The sequence below is a fragment of the Babylonia areolata genome, chromosome 12 (assembly GCF_041734735.1).
Source record: "Babylonia areolata isolate BAREFJ2019XMU chromosome 12, ASM4173473v1, whole genome shotgun sequence".
NCBI classification, from domain to species: domain Eukaryota; kingdom Metazoa; phylum Mollusca; class Gastropoda; order Neogastropoda; family Buccinidae; genus Babylonia; species Babylonia areolata.
In genome coordinates, this window is record NC_134887.1 from 31,953,857 (window position 1) to 31,975,031 (window position 21,175).

At 42.6% G+C, this 21,175-nt stretch overlaps 1 protein-coding gene across 1 annotated transcript in view; it reads right to left on the reverse strand.

Annotated features, from left to right (window-relative positions):
* Positions 1–2,926: 2,926 nt before the first annotated feature.
* The window catches only part of LOC143288152 (myb-binding protein 1A-like protein), a 64,830-nt gene continuing 46,581 nt past the window's right edge, over positions 2,927–21,175 (reverse strand). The window contains exons 23-32 of the mRNA XM_076596448.1: positions 20,408–20,483; positions 17,660–17,709; positions 17,065–17,228; positions 13,767–13,818; positions 12,616–12,687; positions 10,030–10,074; positions 9,337–9,402; positions 5,638–5,742; positions 4,060–4,169; positions 2,927–3,266 (exon numbers count right to left, since the gene is read on the reverse strand). Of these exons, the coding sequence (XP_076452563.1) occupies positions 3,194–3,266; positions 4,060–4,169; positions 5,638–5,742; positions 9,337–9,402; positions 10,030–10,074; positions 12,616–12,687; positions 13,767–13,818; positions 17,065–17,228; positions 17,660–17,709; positions 20,408–20,483 (813 nt within the window). The 3' untranslated portion in view covers positions 2,927–3,193. The remainder of the gene's footprint in view (positions 3,267–4,059; positions 4,170–5,637; positions 5,743–9,336; positions 9,403–10,029; positions 10,075–12,615; positions 12,688–13,766; positions 13,819–17,064; positions 17,229–17,659; positions 17,710–20,407; positions 20,484–21,175) is intronic.

Below are 21,175 nucleotides of genomic sequence, written 5' to 3' on the forward strand. Positions count from 1 at the left end.
TGTGTGTGTGTGTTATAGTGTGTGTGTGTGTGTTGTAGCGTGTGTGTGTGTGTTGTAGTGTGTGTGTGTGTGACGTGAAGCCAGTAAGAGAAAGTTAAACTGTCTCCACAAAAAAAGAACCAAACCGTCACTGGAATCATAGGCTGTGTGTACGATACCTGAACTCATTCCCATTTTCACTGGATTTTCCTCATCAAAACCACAACAAAAACTAAAAAAAACAACTAACCACGTCAGTATTTTTCGGTCATACACTTATGACACAGACGCTCACTAACATTATTGTCAAATCAACTGTTTCAAGTGTGCATGATGTCCTTGCGCTATGACCATCACCTTTTCAAAGCTTTTCTAAAGAAGTCTTGACACAGCTTACACAATTTACCAATCAACCAATCGATGAGACGGACAGTCCCCTTGACTTCTGCCCCGTGCTCTCTCTGTCTCTCTCTCCACACACACACACACATGCTCACAGTCACACACACACATATGCCACGTAATGACCTTTAACAGGTATGAACATAATCCTCTGTGACCAGAATATAGAGGGAGTGTCAAAAGTTGTCAGTGCATTTTTAGTGTGTAAATGGATGCAGAGGTGTGAGTATGTGTGTGTGTGCATGTGTGTGGTGTATTTGTGTGCGTACGTGTATGCGCATGCGTGTGCATGAGTGTGTGTATATGTGTGTGTGCATATGTGTGTGTGTGTATGAGGGTATGTGTAACGCAAAGTTAGAAAGAGAAAGTCTGCAAACTGTCTTGATGATGAGTTCCTTATCTCTGAAAGAAAAAAAAATCTATCAACACCATTACCTGACGAGGCCAAGCAAGCTATTTCATATGTAGCACTGACACTGGTCAGCTGGGACTCTACACCACATCTGCTAGGCAGATGCCTGACCAGCAGCATAACCCAACACATTCAGTCAGGCCTTGAGTGCATGTACATACACATTGTGTACTTAATAATAATAATGGATACTTATATAGAACACTATCCAGAAATCTGCTCTAGGTGCTTTACAAAAACGCTTTTGTTAACATAAAACATTACATCTATGTTACATACACACACCAAAATGTGACTACACACACACACACACACACATCATACATACATTTTAACATACATGTTTATCTAACGGCTACCCTAACACATACGCACACACAGGCAGGCACAAACTTACATAAACACACACACACACAATACGCATTCATATACATGCATGTAGTTATGTACACATACATATGTATACACACATAGTCAAGCACAGCTAATGCAAGTGGACCTGCCACAATTGAACTTACTGCTGAGGGAAAAGGTGAGTTTTGAGATGAGATTTAAAAGATTCGAGGGAATCAGAATGACGGAGGTTATCAGAGAGCTTGTTCCACGTCTTTGGTGATTGAAAAGAAAACGATCTGTGTCCATAGGTCTTACCTATCAGAGTGAATTTATTCCACAGAATTTTGCCAGAGGACAACACTCTCGTTGCCATGGGTTCTTTTTCAGTGCACCACATAGGTGCTGCACACAGAACCTAGGTTTATCGTCTCATCTGAATGACTAGACGTTCAGTTTGATTTTCCAGTCAAACTTGGAAGAAAAGAGTGCGAGCGGGATTTGAACCCAGACTCTCACGGACTCTGTACTGGCAGATGAGTGTCTTAACTCTGTCCATACGAACGGCGAAAGAGACGACGTTAACAGCGTTTCACCCCAATTACCACCATCAAAATATTGCAAGCGGAAGGCTCTTATACCGAAGAGGTGAATGTTGACAAAGAATACCACAATTCTGACGACGGAAGCTAAAGGTTGGGTCATTCAGACACCCACTGGACATCCAAGGGGTCTGTGTAGAGGAGAAGAGAGGGTTGGCCGTACTGAGTGAGTTAACCATTCTGCCACCTTCCACTTCTGTCAATCAGTGAAACAGATCAACATTCAGATCGTTTGTGACCGGCACAATAGCCGAGTGGTTAAAGCGTTGGACTTTTAATCTAAGGGTCCTGGGTTTGAATCTCAGGTAACAGCGGCTGGTGGGTAAAAGGTGGAGATTTTTACGATCTCCCAGGTCAGCATATGTGCAGACCTGCTAGTGCCTGAACCCCCTTCATGTGTATACACAAGCAGAAGATCAAATACGCATGTTAAAGATCCTGTAATCCATGTCACTGTTCAGTGGGTTATGGAAACAAGAACATAGCCTGCATGCACACCCCTGAAAGCAGAGTATGGCTGCCTACATTGCAGGGTAAAAACGGTCATACACATAAAAGCCCACTCGTATACATAGGAGTGAACGTGGGAGTTGCAGCTCATGAACACAGAAGAAGATCGTTTGTCAATGGAACGGTGGCCCAGTGGTGATGCGCCGACTAGGAAGCGAGAGTCCACAGGTTCAAATCCCACTTAATGTGCAGGATTTTTACTGCCCGCTCACCCCCACTCCACTAGACCTTGAGTGGTGGTCTGGGTGCCAGTCATTCGGATGAGATGATAAACTGATGACCCCCGTGCAAAATGTGTGCTTAGCACATGTAAAAGAAACCATGGCAACAAAAGGGTTGTTTCTGACAAAAATCTGTAGAAAAGTCCACTTTTATCGTCAAACAAATTAATATACTTGCAGACAGCAAAATGAATAAATTAATTCTTCTTTATTTATTTATTTTTTTAAAGAAAGGGGTGGTGCTGCAACATGGCAATGTGCTTTCCCAGGGGACAGCAGCCTGACTTTTACACAGAGAAATCAGTTGCGACAAAAATTAATACAATATAATAAATAAAATACAATGCAGATGCACAGAAGTTATAAATACACAAAAGCTAGACAGAAAATCCTCCTCTCACAGAAAATCACGCATGCACACACACAAAAGATGTACGCAGAAATAATCGCAGCAGAATTATTTTCAACGGATGTATTTTGCACAAACAAGATGACACAATTCGCATTCAGCAACTCTCCAATATTCTCAAGGTTTGTACATAACTGCACAAGATACGAAAATCACGGACAAGTTTTGCAACAGTTCATACTAACTCATAGCCATGCACCAGATGCTGAAGTTCAGGAAAAAAAAAAAAAAAAAAAACCAACAAAAAGCCCACTGTCAATGACAATGCGGTCTGTCTCTTGCATCCGTAACACACCCTCTCAAACACTGAGTTCACACCATCGCTTCAGGCAGCCGTTCCGTTCTCTGTCGCCTCACCCTCCATTTCTTTGTGTTTTCGCTTCTTTCCTTTGTTCCCTCTGTCGACAAAATGAATATATATATTTTTTTTTTCTGTCAGCATTCTGACTTCTATGTAAAGAACACTTCATCTTTATGAGGCTGATATAGGCGTTTAGTACATTACCCATCCCCACCCCCTCCCCCACCCCCCAAACCCATCCCATTATATGCCTTCTTTTTTTTCAGGGACAAATACAGGGGGTGCACAGGTCAGCAAACTCCTCTTTATCATACATCAAACGGCTCAAAAAGGCTTCAAATTCATCAACCCCTCTTCCCCAGTACAGGACAGGCTCACAAAACGTAAACCATACATACACCTCCCCTTTTATCACTTCCAATACATAACACCCCATCTCCCACACCCCCATTCACCCCACACCCCACCCTTTTTTTTTTTTTTTTTTTTTACCATTTCAAACCAGTCATAATTGCCTTATCCATTTGGAGTCCCAGATGAAAATAGGGGGAAAAAATAAGAGCAAAGGACCACAGACATAGTTCATACAGGCTCTGAATAAAAAATAGTAACATTCATAATAAATAGTTCATACAGGCTCCGAATAAAAAATAGTAACATTCATAATAAATAGTTCATACAGGCTCCGAATAAAAAATAGTAACATTCATAATAAATTCAAGGACTTTTCACGAACAGAAACAGGACACAGACATAGCTAATACAGGCTCCTGATAAAAAAAAAAAAAAAAATTTAAATACAATAAACTCCACGACTTTCACACTCAAACAGCCGCCCCCCCCCAATCCCCGAACCCCCTCCCCAAAGCTGCACTACACCCCTGACTCACTTGTGAGCAGCGAGGAGCTGTGTGAGTTTGTTGTGCATTTTGCGTGTGTCCTTGTTGAACGACCCCTTCAGCTGTGTCAGGTGGGACAGCACGTCTGATGACAGCGCCACCTGGTCGACAGGGAACGGAGCGACGTGTCAGAAACAATGACGACGACGACGATGATGATGATAATTAAAAGGGCACTGACAGTGACAATATCAATAACGACCACAATGATGATGATGCAGAAGATGATGATGATTATGATGATGACAATGACAATGGTAATGTCAACATCAACAACAATAACGAAGACGATGATGACAATGACAATGTCAATAACGATGACAAAGACAATGATCATGATGATGATAACAAAGACAATGACAATGAATACCAACAATGACGATAATGATCATGATGATAACAAGGACAATAACAATGACAAATATGGATAACAACCATGGTGACAATGATGATGATAACAAGGACATCGACAATGACAATACCAATAACAACAACAGTGATGATGAAGGAGGTGATGATGATCATGATGATAAGAAGGACAATGACAATGACAAATATGGATAACAACCATGGTGACAATGATGATGATAACAAGGACATCGACAATGACAATACCAATAACAACAACAGTGATGATGAAGGAGATGATGATCATGATGATAAGAAGGACAATGACAATTCCAATAACAACAACAATAATCAAGATGAAGATGACGATGACAACAAGGGCAATACCAATAACAACCACAATGACAATGATCAAGATGATGATAATAAAGACAAGTGATGGCCTAGAGGTAACGCGTCCGCCTAGGAAGCGAGAGAATCTGAGCGCGCTGGTTCGAATAACGGCTCAGCCGCCGATATTTTCTCCCCCTCCACTAGACCTTGAGTGGTGGTCTGGAGGCTAGTCATTCGGATGAGACGATAAACCGAGGTCCCGTGTGCAGCACGCACTTAGAGCACATAAAAGAACCCACGGCAACAAAAGGGTTGTTCCTGGCAAAATTCTGTAGAAAAATCCACGTCAATAGGAAAAACAAATAAAACTGCACGCAGAAAAAATACAAAAAAATGGGTGGCGCTGTAGTATAGCGACGCGCTTTCCCTGGGGAGAGCAGCCCGAATTTCACACAGATAAATCTGTTGTGATAAAAAGAAATAAAAAAAATACAAAAAAAAAAAACAATGACAATAACACTGACAAAGACAATGATAAAGATGATGATAACAAGGACAACGACAATGACAATACCAATAACAAACAACAATGATCAAGATGATGATTACAAGGACAACGACAATGATAATAACAACAACAATGAAGATGATTAAAACAATGATGATGATAACAGCAACAACGGCAATATCAGTAATGACGGCAAATGATGATGATAACAAGGACATGGACAACGACAATACCAATAACGACGACGAAGACAATGATGATAATAACAAGGACAATGAGAAAGGAGGCAGCTAGCATCAGGGAAAATAAATGAAGTCATTGTCTTTTTAAACTAAAACCTTTTTTTTTCTCTTTTTTTTTTATTTTTTATCCGCACTCACTTTTCTCTCCTCAGCAGTCATCATGTGTGCCAGATGGAACAGGGCAGTGATCACCTCCAACACCAGCCCTGCCTTCAGCGATCCCTTCTGCTGTGACAGCACCAGCTGCAACCACACACACGCCCTCATTAGCCGGCAACAGCCGAGTGGTTAACTCTTTCCATACGAACGGCGAAAGAGACGACATTAACAGCGTTTCACCCCAATTACCATCATCAAAATATTGCAAGCGGAAGGCTCTTATACTGAAGATGTGAATGTTGACAAAGAATACCACAATTCTGACGACGGAAGCTAAAGGCTGGGTCATTCAGACACCTACAGGACATCCGAGGGGTCTGTGTAGAGGAGAAGAGAGGACTGGCCGCACTGAGTGAGTTTCAATCTGAGTGTCCCAGGTTTGAATAACGGTAACAGCACCTGGTGGGTAAAGGGTGGAGATTTTTCCTGATCTCCCAGGTCAACATATGTGCAGACCTTCTTCTGGCCCCTGCCTTTCGTGTGTATACGGCAAGCAGAAGATCAAATACACACGTTAAAGATCCTCTAATCCTTGTCAGTGTTCGGTGGGTTATGGAAACAAGAACATACCCAGCATGCACACCCATGAAAACAGAGTATGGCTGCCTGTGTGGTGGGGTAAATAAACAAAATGGTCATACACATAAAATGTTGCATGTCTCAGTCTGTCTGAGTGTGCATGTGTGCATGCCTGAAATCTGATTGAATGACACAGGAAACAAATGATGAGCACCCAATGCAGCCATCAGTCCGCTGTACCTAGGTATGCAGCCTGTTGTGCAAACAACCCTGAGTTTAAAAAGCGTTTAGAGCTTGGTCTCCGGCCAAGGATAGGTGCTATATATAAGAATCCATATCATATCATATCATGCTTAGTTATTGTATTTACCTCAGGTTTTGGAGGTTACCTTTTTCTTCTTATTTAAAAGAAAAAAACTATTTCTCTCAAGGTGAAAACACATCCATTAGATCTTGCAAACAAAGGGGGGAAAATCAACAACATCAGTGCAATGTTATGTTAAGAGTTTTCAGTTTCAGTTCCACGGACGTGTCAAAGTGTGTGTGTGTGGACTGATTCACATACGTTACACAACATCTGCTAATGATAAAAAAAAAAGGGGGAACAGATGCCTGAACTTCACCGAATACTCTAAACACAGTATTATTTCATTCACTTAATTACAAGTCCTTCATGTGCTGTGTAACACTGCCACATACACTGTCGCTATACATTGTTTGTCTTTTGCTGATTCTGTTTTTTCCGTGTGTCCCCAAGGGGACTTTCTGGAATAAAAAATCTAAAAAAAAGGAAATTTTCTATCTAAAATTACATTTAAATAACATACTTACCGTGACCCAACTAGTGCAGACTCCGGCAGGGGTCTGACATTCCTGTCCTGTGCAAACTACTATCTGCCTATGCGGAGAAAACGAAACTACGGCCGATAACCTCCCGGAAGTAGGTAACCTCCCCTTTGTCCCGCTGGCTAGCGCCCTCTTTTTCCGGCAGCCATTATGACTCCTGTCCTGTGCTCTCCATACGGCTAAGTTTTTTCAGAAATCTAAAATCCTAAACCTAAAGTGTTGATCAGCCTGCCCTCACACTGGGACTATACGGCGTAGGGGCGCGTCCCCCAGATGGCGGATGGGGGAGCCCTCCCTTTGGGAGTTGCACCAAATGATATGAAATAAGGCGCCGTGGACCCACATAGTCTAGGAGAAGGACAACTCTGATTTCAAACCCAGGCAGATGGAGTCCGATAGCCTCAGCAGGCAGTCCTTCCAAGAGAAGGAAAACTCCCAAGAGAAAACCCGGCCAACTGTAAACTGTTTACCACCGAAAAAGACGGCGCCACAGTGGCCTCTCTAAGGGGCGTGATCTAGTCAAAACCGGCTGTGCACGCACTCTATGACACATGGCCACATGGGATCAGCCTGCCCTGGGAATCAATTTTGGAACAAGCCACACCTTATGGTCATCATCAGAACAGAACTGATGACACACTGCTGAGCATCTTCATGTCTGACAAACAACATAACAGAAAAGCCAAACCTTGAAACTGTCTCCACGAATGTGTGAATCATCGCACTGCTTAACACATTCCCTTCATAACAGTAATACAGTAACACATAATATCAGGCTGCGGAATTGTCCAGGAGAGTTTCCTCTGAAAATCAGCCGGGGGTCAAGTGGCTGCCATAGGCCCCTGGTGGGGTGCGGTGGCAACGCACCATCAAGATTAGTGATTTTTACGAGGCTTTCAGGGACCTCTCCTGAAAGTTAAAACAATAATTCACAGTTTCTTCTCTGACTCCAAAAAACTGGATTTTTTTCCCAACCATTTTGTAATTGTCTCGACATGCTTGCCGTTTGAAAATTACAAGACAGCGGCTTAAGCAAAAGTGATGTATAGTTGGAAAAACTGAACTGAGCTCAAAAAGAAAAACTGAACCGTGTTTGAAACGAACTGGACGAAAATAAAACGTACTCATCGATTTAGTTTTCCCCTCTGAAATCAACTGCTCTTCCGCTGAAAATAGCAGATCCACTGAGAGTTTCCCAGCCTCTAATATACATTACCCGGTACAGATATACGCGAGCATACCCATCCCTAGTATAATAACATAGAACCTGCAGATATATTTTAGATATATATGTGTGTAGTCATTCCCAGAATAACAGCATTATCATAGAACTTACGATTAAAAAATTTTTTTTTTTTTTTTTACAAAATAGTAATCCGAAAAGTATAATTCAATTCTCCGAATTACATTAAACTGTACAGGAGCTTAATCATGGACATCATCCTGAATTATTCATCGTTGTTTTAAAGCCCAGCCGACCACACTGGGCAATATCAGGACTGAAAACTGTCAATATAGACCTCACAGAACCTGAAGAGAAAAAAAACCAAACAACCCCCCCCCCCCCCCCCCCCCCCCCCCTCTAGAAAATAGAATTAGGCACAAGGATAGTCACATTCATGCACATAAACCTGCGACCATTCATCCATATATTCTTCTTTTTTTTTTAACCAGAAAAAAATAGTAATCTCAACACAAACATGATTGCACATTGTACACAAAATCATAAATAATAACAGGTATACTGAACCAGAAAATACTGACATGTAAACTCACATGTCACAGGGGCTAAACAGAATACAACAAAGTGAGATTACCTGAACATCAAGCCCAGAAAAAGACAAAACATATTCCATGCTTTCTTGAAAAAAACCCCAAAAAAACCCTGGTGCCAGTTCCATCGCTTGGTTTTAACTTTTTGACAGTTACATGTGACGAAATGCCTACGTTGACCGAACTACGCCATTGGTCAGTTCCACACTACATACAGTTAGCAGCAGGTTACGACCATACTAGGCTCTTCCGTCCGAGCAATGCAACTGGCTCCAGGAGAACGGGAAAGCACGGTAAAATAATAATGGAAGAAGGGAGAAGCAAATATTCCACTCCAGTCCAGTGCCAATACCATCTCCATCGTTCATTTGTATTGAAAAAACAACAACAAGAAACAAACAAACAAAAAAAAAAATTTTTTTTCTTAATTCTTCATGGAGACAGGAGCAAGAGAAAACAACACAAACTGTATTTATTTCTATTTATTTCATTTATCTATTTAATTTTTTTTCCACAAAAGTACTAAAGAAAGAGCTTTACCTTCTTCAACACTGCAGGGACAGACGAACAAAAGCTGGCCCACTGTTCCTCCGGCAGGCTGTCCTTCTGAAAACCATGTGGAGAAAAGAGCTGACTGAATAAAACTGCACCTTTGTTATTCCCCCCCTTGACATCTGAAAACCATGTGGAGAAAAGAGCTGATTGAATAAAACCGCACCTTTGTTATTCCCTCCCCTTGACATCCGAAAACCATGTGGAGAAAAGAACTGAATGAACAAAACCGCGACTTTGTTTGAATTCGCCCCTTGACATCTGAAAACCATGTGGAGAAAGAAGCTGATTGAATAAAACAGCGCCTTTGTTACCCCCCCCCCCCACCCCCCCCACCTGACATCTGAATAAAACCGCACCTTTGTTTAAATTCGACCCATGACATCTGAAACTTGCGGAAATGAGGTCAGTTGAACTGCTGTCGACACACTTTGTGTGTGAGGCATACACATGCACACAGACAATTACACAAACACACACAGACACACACAAACGCACATGCACACTCACTTTCAGACTAACACAGACTCATAAACACTCACAGAAAAACAGTCACACACACACACATGCACACACACACACAACACACACACACATTAACACACACATAGAAATAAAATTAGCAAAAACAAAACAAAAAAAACAACCCAAAGAAAAACCCAGAACTAAAACTCCACTCACCTTGTTGAGTCGAAGGAGCTGCGCCAACAAAGAACAGGCCAATGTCTGTAACAGAGAAAACAGAGGAGGTGCTCTGATCCATTGCCTCTTCATCTTTAACTCATTCTGATCCAGGTAACGTGAACATTGCCTCTTCATCTTTAACTCATTCTGCTCTAGGTAGCGTGAACACTGCCTCTTCATCTTTAACTCATTCTGATCCAGGTAACATGAACATTGCCTCTTCATCTTTAACTCATTCTGATCCAGGTAACATGAACATTGCCTCTTCATCTTTAACTCATTCTGCTCCAGGCAACATGAACATTGCCTCTTCATCTTTAACTCATTCTGCTCCAGGCAACATGAACATTGCCTCTTCATCTTTAACTCATTCTGATCCAGGTAACATGAACATTGCCTCTTCATCTTTAACTCTTTCTGATCCAGGTAACGTGAACATTGCCTCTTCATCTTTAACCCATTCTGATCCAGGTAGCGTGAACATTGCCTCTTCATCTTTAACTCTTTTCGCTCCAGGCAACATGAACATTGCCTCTTCATCTTTAACTCTTTCCGCTCCAGGCAACATGAACATTGCCTCTTCATCTTTAACTCATTCTGATCCAGGTAACAGTTAACTCACTTGGTACTGCCAGTTAGCTCCCCTGACTTTCCCCACAGACAACCCATTGGTATGGGTAAGAAATAAAAACGCCAAAGAAAACAACAAAAAAAAGTTAGAATTTATGAACTGAAAACTTCCAAACTGATCAGTAGCAAAACGAGTTAGTTGGGGACAAAATATTAAACTTCCTCCTTTCTTATCCTATCATACAGTGAGATGTCGAAAGTATCCATATTTTTTTTGTTCGAAATTTGCACACACTGATGACTTGTAAACAAACCCAGGAAAGCACACAGAGTTTCAAACAGACTGAAATCAAAATGCTATATAACCCCAATAGGGCCCCTTCATCTAATTCTGTTGTCTGCCTTGTGACCAAAATGAAACTGGGTCAGAAACCACCGTTGACACGCACTGTTCACATGAACCAGTCACCGTGAAAACAACTCTCCTGCTTTCAAGCACAGCAACACACACTGTATTTATTTGTCACAGTGGAGAGTGGAAAGGTCAGTGAAGATATTCTTAGCTCGTGACATCATTATGGAAATTAGGTGCCACTCTAAAAAAAATCAAAACTAACATCATTATGGAAATTAGGTGCCACCCTAAAAAAATCAAAACTAACATCATTATGGAAATTAGGTGCCACTCTAAAAAAAATCAAAACTAACATCATTATGGAAATTAGGTGCCACTCTAAAAAAAAATCAAAACTATCTAAGGCCCCGATCACAACCCTTCGTCTGAAACAGTTGTGGACCCAGTACGAGTATTCTCGTACCAACACACTATTCTAATTTCATTTATTCTTGCTTGGTACAGTTGGCGTTCTAAACTGAGTCGTTTACGAATTCCAGAAGCATGAAAACGAAGCTTTGTTTGACTAAATGAATGAACAGTTCTCCAACCATTTCCGCTGTTTTAGTGAACCACCCTAATTTTTTCCTGCAGTGGTCTCATGTAGTGCTGGTCCAGGGAAGCTGCAGCAGGCATGTAGCTGTGGGGGTAGAATGAGTTAAGACAAAATATGATAAGACAGTATCAGTATCAGTATCAGTATCAGTAGCTCAAGGGGGCGTCACTGCGTTCGGTCAAATCCATATGCGCTACACCACATCTGCCAAGCAGATGCCTGACCAGCAGCCCGTAACCCAACGCGCTTAGTCAGGCCTTGAGAAAAAAAAATAAAAAAATAAAAAAAAAAATAGATAAATAAAATTAATAAATTATCTTTTTTTTAAAAATACAATAACAACAATAATATAATAAAATAGAAAAAAAAAAAATTTATTTAAAAAAAATTAATAAAAAACAATAAAAAAAAAAAAAAATTAATATGACTAAAAAAAACCCAAAAAAACCCCATAAAAATACTACTAATAATAATATTCAAAATGCGCAAGATCTTGATTAAGTCAACTCAAGGCGCGTGCGCACACACACACACACACACACACACAAAATGATGATAAATAAGCAAATAAATGTAAAACATGCAGACACACGTTCACACATACACACACACACACACACTATATTACTTATAGTTACTTCAACTAGCTGAAAATAAGCAGCTGCATTATCACAACATAGCAAAAGTAACAGATGCGGTGTAGCATGTATGGATTCGTCCAAATGCAGCGATGCCCCCTTGAAAAACTGAAGCTGAAGCTGAATCATTTCAAATCAAATCATATCAATTTATGGTGCTTAGAGCCTCGCCAACCACTAAGGCCATCTCAAGGCTATCACTATGTTACAACTTATTCCAGCCAAAATTTTAAAAAATACAATAAAAAGTAATCACTCCAATTTTTTTCACTTAAAATGTTTAAAAAAAAAAAAAAAAATCTTCCAGAGTTTAAAACATTCAAATCTGATTTTTAAAATGTTTCGCTTTTTTCAAGAAGTTCATTAGCTCCCACAGAGGGACATCACGAAAAAAAAGACTTCATGGATTCTGCTGAATCATTTACCTTTGAATGAACTTTGGTGTCGGTGCTCTCCATGGATTTCACAACTGTTGTCACCAATGGCCAGAACACAGTCTGAAACACAACGCAAGCCATGGCATCATGGTTCTAATGGCCAGAACACAGTCTGAAACACAACGCAAGCCATGGCATCATGATTCTAATGGTATACAATGTGTCACCAGCGGCCAGAACACAGTCTGAAACACAACGCAAGCCATGGCATCATGGTTCTAATGGTATACAATGTGTCACCAGCGGCCAGAACACAGTCTGAAACACAACGCAAGCCATGGCATCATGGTTCTAATGGTATACAATGTGTCACCAATGGCCAGAACACAGTCTGAAACACAACACAAGCCATGGCATCATGGTTCTAATGGTATACAATGTGTCACCGATGGCCAGAACACAGTCTGAAACACAACGCAAGCCATGGCATCATGGTTCTAATGGTATACAATGTGTCACCAGCAGCAAGAACACAGTCTGAAACACAACGCAAGCCATGGCATCATGGTTCTAATGGTATACAATGTGTCACCAGCAGCCAGAACACAGTCTGAAACACAACGCAAGCCATGGCATCATGGTTCTAATGGTATACAATGTGTCACCAATGGCCAGAACACAGTCTGAAACACAGTCTGAAACACAACGCAAGCCATGGCATCATGGTTCTAATGGTATACTGAATGTGGGCACGCTTGCGTGTGTGCGTGCATGTGTGCGCATTCTCACAGTTCCGAATCTTACAACAACTGTGGTCCAGCGCTTTGGGAAAATCAGTGACAAGCAGTAGAAACATGCAACATTTCTTGTAAAGCATGACCAGAAAAAAAACATAATAAATCTCCACTGCTGATGATGCTACTACAACGTTTCAACAAGATGAAATGCCAAACAATGTCAAAAGATATTTACACAAATAAAACACATCATTTTGGATCGGTGATGATGTTAAAAAAATCAGAACAAAATTAATCACAATAGAACAAATCTTTTGCTTTTGTTGATTAACTAATCCAAACTGTGCAGAAAAGAAAAAGGAAAAGAATAAATCAAAAAGAAAACAACAACAAAAAAACCAACAAATAACCAAATACGCAAAACTAGGTAGATAAACTGTCAGAGAAGGTGGGGCAACTTACTGGGTATTTCTGAACCAGCGTGTTGAAGAAAGCCATGCTGTATCTGGAATTCCTGGAACAACACATAAACATACATATTTGAGTCTAGTTTCACTTTCACTTTCACTTTCAAGGAGGTGCCAACAAAGTGTGGGGGAACTGATCCATTTACGCTACACCACCACATCTGCCACATCATTCAAATTTTTTTCCAAAAATTCAAACTCTTTCACTGCCAAGTAACTGCATGAAAAAATACTCCCGAACTCCAAATATTTTCGACTCGATGCTCTCAGTCACACAGTTTGGTCAATGTCAAAACGACACGCTGGATTTGTTCCCTTCTAACTAGGTCAAGGGGTGAAGGTTAGTTTGTCATTGATCTACAGGCATTTGTGTGTGTGTGTATGTGTGTGTGTGTGTGTGTCTGTGTGTGTGTGTGTGTGTCCACCTAGAGTTGACTTAATCAAGATTTTGCACCTTTTAAATATTATTATTATTAGTAGTAGTATTTTTATGTATTTATCTATTATTTTTCTTAGTTATTTATCTATTTATTTTATTTTATCTTTTATTTTATCTTTATTCAATTTTTTAATTTATTGGTTTTTGGGGTTGGTTTTTTTTTTTACTTTATTTAATCTAATTTAATTTAATTTAATTTAATTTTTATTTTTTCAATTTCTATCTCAAGGCCTGACTAAGCGCGTTGGGTTACACAGCTGGTCAGGCATCTGCTTGGCAGATATGGATTTGACCGAACGCAGTGATGCCTCCTTGAGCTACTGATACTGATACTGATACTCTACTGACAGGAAACTGGCTGCGGCTGTCAAACTTTGTTACACTGTGAAAAACGGTCCTTTTAACATGCCCCCTTGATGTCGACTAAAGTCACCTATGGCTGTAAACTGTCTGGCTGACTAAAGGCACCTATGGCTGTAAACTGTCTGGCTGACTAAAGTCACCTATGGCTGTAAACTGTCTGGCTGACAAAAGTCACCTATGGCTGTAAACTGTCTGGCTGACTAAAGTCACCTCTGGCTGTAAACTGTCTGGCTGACTAAAGTCACCTATGGCTGTAAACTGTCTGGCTGACTAAAGTCACCTATAGCTGTAAACTGTCTGGCTGACTAAAGGCACCTATAGCTGTAAACTGTCTGGCTGACTAAAGGCACCTATGGCTGTAAACTGTCTGGCTGACTAAAGTCACCTATGGCTGTAAACTGTCTGGCTGACCAAAGTCACCTATGGCTGTAAACTGTCTGGCTGACTAAAGTCACCTATGGCGGTAAACTGTCTGGCTGACTAAAGTCACCTATGGCGGTAAACTGTCTGGCTGACTAAAGTCACCTATGGCGGTAAACTGTCTGGCTGACTAAAGGCACCTATGGCTGTAAACTGGCTGACTAAAGTCACCTATGGCTGTAAACTGTCTGGCTGACTAAAGTCACCTATGGCTGTAAACTGTCTGGCTGACTAAAGGCACCTATGGCTGTAAACTGTCTGGCTGACTAAAGGCACCTATGGCTGTAAACTGTCTGGCTGACTAAAGTCACCTATGGCTGTAAACTGTCTGGCTGACTAAAGTCACCTATGGCTGTAAACTGTCTGGCTGACTAGTCACCTATGGCTGTAAACTGTCTGGCTGGCTAAAGGCACCTATAGCGGTAAACTGTCTGGCTGACTAAAGTCACCTATGGCTGTAAACTGTCTGGCTGACTAAAGGCACCTATAGCGGTAAACTGTCTGGCTGACTAAAGTCACCTATGGCTGTAAACTGTCTGGCTGACTAAAGTCACCTATGGCTGTAAACTGTCTGGCTGACTAAAGTCACCTATGGCTGTAAACTGTCTGGCTGACTAAAGTCACCTATGGCTGTAAACTGTCTGGCTGACTAAAGTCACCTATGGCTGTAAACTGTCTGGCTGACTAAAGTCACCTATGGCTGTAAACTGTCTGGCTGACTAAAGTCACCTATAGCTGTAAACTGTCTGGCTGACTAAAGTCACCTATAGCGGTAAACTGTCTGGCTGACTAAAGTCACCTATGGCTGTAAACTGTCTGGCTGACTAAAGTCACCTATGGCTGTAAACTGTCTGGCTGACTAAAGTCACCTATAGCGGTAAACTGTCTGGCTGACTAAAGTCACCTATGGCTGTAAACTGTCTGGCTGACTAAAGTCACCTATGGCTGTAAACTGTCTGGCTGACTAAAGTCACCTATAGCTGTAAACTGTCTGGCTGACTAAAGTCACCTATAGCGGTAAACTGTCTGGCTGACTAAAGTCACCTATGGCTGTAAACTGTCTGGCTGACTAAAGGCACCTATGGCTGTAAACTGTCTGGCTGACTAAAGTCACCTATGGCGGTAAACTGTCTGGCTGACTAAAGTCACCTATGGCGGTAAACTGTCTGGCTGACTAAAGTCACCTATGGCTGTAAACTGTCTGGCTGACTAAAGTCACCTATGGCGGTAAACTGTCTGGCTGACTAAAGTCACCTATGGCCATGAAGGAGTTAAAGTGCTGATAACCTGACCTGCACATAAACCCAGCACCCTAGTCAGGGCCTAGTCAGCTCCCTACCCTACGTTTGTGTAAACGTTAATTTACCATGAAACAGATGATAAAAAGCACACAAACAAAGAAGTCATCACATCAAAATGCAATACACAGTGAAAGGATAAACGGAAAGCAAATCATCAAACAAACAACAACAAAGGGCCAAGCTCGGCGAACTGGCTTCACCTGCATACGCATGCACGCTTACACACACACACACACACACACACACACACACACACACACACACACACACACACACACACACACACGCTCACACACACCTGAAACAGTGTTATTACACAGAAGCATGGGTTTTTTTTTAAACACAAACATGAGCCACAATTTAGGTAAATAATTAAATGAACAGCAAAAACTACATTTCACAAACTAAAATAATAGTAAAAACATCAATAAAAAAAAAAAATTACTTCAATGTCCTCATATATAAACACACACACACACACACACAAGCTGGAACAAAAAAATCAAGGAAAACTGGCTTTTGGGCAATAGGATAGCGTGAGATAATGGTATAGTGACATTTTACATATATAGACTTATATACATATATACAGCACCTCAAAGAGGACAAAAGACATCATATTCCACACACTCCAGACGACCAAACACTTTCCCCTGCTATTTGTTAATGTTTGCCAGTCGTTACTATAATCGTTCTTCGAATGATTTTTGTTCTTCGTAATATTTGAAAAAAACGTAACAACAATAAACATCAACTCCTAACGACCGTACTTGCGTGTGACCAAGTCTTCCTCCAGGGCTGACTGGATGGCCTCAACGAAGGCCGCCTGTCCGTCACTGCCGGTGGGCGGAGCCTCGCGGCTTCCCGCCTTTCGATTGGCCCTCGTCTTGACGGGGGAGGGTCCACTGTCCGGCTGCTGGCTCATCAGTCGCATCTGTCAATCATGGATGATCGTCGTGATTACTGTGCAAAAATGGACACATGCACATGCACTCGCAGAGTACACACACACACACACGCACACACATACATACACACTGAGTACACAAACACGCTCATGCACACAGAGTCCACACACACACACACACTCACGCACACACATACACACACACCGAGTACACAAACACTCTCACACACACACACACACACACACACACTCATACACACAGTACATGTATGCATGCACAGTACATATACACAAACATATTCACACATAGCACACATATACACTCATACACATGAACAGTACACACACACACAAAAATAAACACCAGCACACACACACACACACACACACACACACAAACACACATGCTCACACACACTCACACACGCACACACACACAAACACAGACACCAACTCACAATGCTGAGGCATCCATTGGCCACTTCTGTTGCAAACTGAGGACTTGACCCTGAAACCCACGTAAACACACGCTGTGAACTGTGAACTTCTTCAACTCTTTGGCCTGGGAAATGTGACCTTGGACCTCCGAGCTGCGACCAGCAATTATCCTTTTTAGTCCAGTCGTCATACTGGGACGCACAACCAAAGGCATTTCCACTGCACAGAAACTTGTCTTTGATTCAAGACCAGTGTCACAGCCGAGTGCTTCTTCTTCTTCTTCTTCTGCGTTCGTGGGCTGCAACTCCCACGTTCACTCGCATGTACACGAGTGGGCTTTTACGTGCATGACCGTTTTTACCCCGCCATGTAGGCAGCCATACTCCGTTTTCGGGGGTGTGCATGCTGGGTATGTTCTTGTTTCCATAACCCACCGAACGCTGACATGGATTACAGGATCTTTAACGTGCGTATTTGATCTTATGCTTGCATATACACACGAAGGGGGTTCAGGCACTAGCAGGTCTGCACATATGTTGACCTGGGAGATCGTAAAAATCTCCACCCTTCACCCACCAGGCGCCGTCACCATGATTCGAACCCGGGACCCTCAGATTGACAGTCCAACGCTTTAACCACTCGGCTATTGCGCCCGTCAGCCGAGTGGTTAAAGCGCTGGACTTTCAGTCTGAGGGCCCCAAGTTCGAATGCCGGTCATGGCGCCTGGTGGGTAAAAAAGGTTTTGATTTTTCTGATCACCCAGGTCAACATGTGTGCAGACTGGCTTAGTGCCTGAACCCCCTTCGTGTGTAATACACATGCAGAAGATTTTTTTTTTTTTTTTTTTTTTTTTGCTGCCCCATCATCTGCACCGTTTCAATGGCATTTACTCCCATGCCGCTCATTTAGATTCCCCCATACACGACCACACCCGGGTTCGTCCGTCACAGTTCCAGCATCAGCAGTCGTAGGTCGTCAGGAGGCCACACACCAGAGGAGACCCTGCACTGCTGCTGAGTCACTTCGGTGGTGTTCAGTGGTGCCTGTTCTGATTTAACGTACTTAGGACACCACCTACTAAGCCCCCTACTAACGATAATAATGGCTTAGTCGTGGAGCCAGACTGAGTGAGCGTCCTTCCCAGAGCGGAGACCGCCACCACATCCCTCAAACAACAGCCCCCCATGAATCTGCTGACACTGACAACATTGACAGGACTCACCCAAAGCACGGAAGCGGAGGGGTATCGAAACTGAGGTCACCATGAGAGCAGGGCATGAAAGACCACAGACTTTGAGACTGTTTTGTTTATATTGATGATGATGAAGGAGGAGGATGACGATGACGATGATGATGTTGCTATGGAGGTCCATTTTGGTTTGGGACTGCGTGACAAGGCTGTACTCTACGCTTCCTGTCATAATGATATCTCAGCGTTAACCAGGCCCGAAAGATACAGACACTTGCAGTGTTGATCAAGTAATTAGAGCAACACACCAAAAGACGCATCCTTGAAGTGGATGACACTTGACTGTGTGGTCCCAGTCTCCCCATTTAAGCCCACAGCACACTCAACTCTGGGTAGGAGCCGGCCACGGGCCGAAAAACCCACCTCCGCTGGGATTCGAACCTGCGTCCTCCCAGCCCTCAGTCCACGACGCTAACGACTTCGCCACGGCGGCTGGTCACATGCAGAAGATTAAATTTGCAAGATAAAGACCCCGCAATCCATGTCAGCGTTTGGTGGCTTGCGGAATTAAGAACAAAACCTGGCATGCACCCCCCCCCCCCCCCACCTCCCCGCCCATCACACTGAAAACAGAATATGACTGCCTAAATGTTGGGTGTAAAAATAGTCATATAAGTAAAAGCCCTATCACATACACGAGTGAACGTGCGAGTCACACTCACAGTGACAGCCCACAAACGAAGAAGAAGAAGATGACTTTAGTTCAACTGAAATATTGAATATACTCAAAGGGCGTTGTGAGGCGCTTTTTTTTCTTCAGTCTACTAACAACACCAGTACAGCTATATTTTCTCTACTTCTTCTTCTTCTTCTTCTTCGTTCGTGGGCTGCAACTCCCACGTTCACTCGTATGCACACGAGTGGGATTTTACGTGTATGACCGTTTTTACCCCGCCATGTAGGCAGCCATACTCCGCTTTCGGGGGTGTGCATGCTGGGTATGTTCTTGTTTCCATAACCCACCGAATGCTGACATGGATTACAGGATCTTTAACGTGCGCATTTGATCTTCTGCTTGCATATACACACGAAGGGGGTTCAGGCACTAGCAGGTCTACACATGTGTTGACCTGGGAGATCGTAAAAATCTCCACCCTTTACCCACCAGACGCCGTCACCGTGATTCGAACCCGGGACCCTCAGATTGAAAGTCCAACGCTTTAACCACTCGGCTATTGCGTCCGTCATTTTCTCTACTGAAGTAAAGTTCAACAAACCAGTTACTAAGCTCCTCACACATTCAATCCCACACATACCTATCCACACACACACACACCCACACCCACACACTCACACCCACCCACACATACACACTCACACACATCCATCCACACATACACACACTCACACCCACCCACCTACACCTCTCCACCCCCACCCCACACACACACACACTTACTCGCAAACACACTCACTCACCACTCACACACACGCTCACACACCCTCACAATCTCCTCCCCCCAACCCCACCCCCTCTGCACACACACCCACACCCACACACCAACTCCCCAAGCCCTACCTGATTGGGCCAAGGGCAGCAAGGATCTGGTCGTCCCCAGCATTTCATCACGGTTATGGAGATTGTCCACCAGGTTCTGAAAAGAAACAACAACAACAAATTTTAAAAAAACGTGACATAACATATTGCCAGAGGCAGACTTAACTCTCTCCATACAAACGGCAAAAGAGACGACGTTAACAGCGTTTCATCCCAATTACCATCATCAAAATAGTGCAAGCAGAACGCTCTTATACTGAAGAGGTGAATGTTGACAAAGAATACCACAGTTCTGACGACGGAAGCTAAAGGTTGGGTCATTCAGACACCCACTGGACATCCGAGGGGTCTGTGTAGAGGAGAAGAGAGGACTGGCCGTACTGAGTGAGTTAAAACCTAACATCAAACTGTAACTTGCCAAAATTTTCAAGCATGTTTCCATGCCCATACCTGAGCAATGCTCGGGCGTTTCAACTCACTCAGGACGACAACTTTTCTCCCTTCCTTTTCCCCACAGCCGGCCCATTTGTAAGGGTTAGGGGGAAAAAATTACAAAAGATTACAAAATACAGAGTATAAAAATGAAACTTTCAGAACTGGCTTACTACGTGTTGGGCTATTACATAAAAAACAACAACTTCTCTTTCTTCTTCTGCGTTCACTCTTATGCACACGAGTGGGCTTTTACGTATATGACTGTTTTTACCCCGCCATGTAGGCAGCCATACTCCGTTTTCGGGGGTGTGCATGCTGGGTATGTTCTTGTTTCCATAACCCACCGAACGCTGA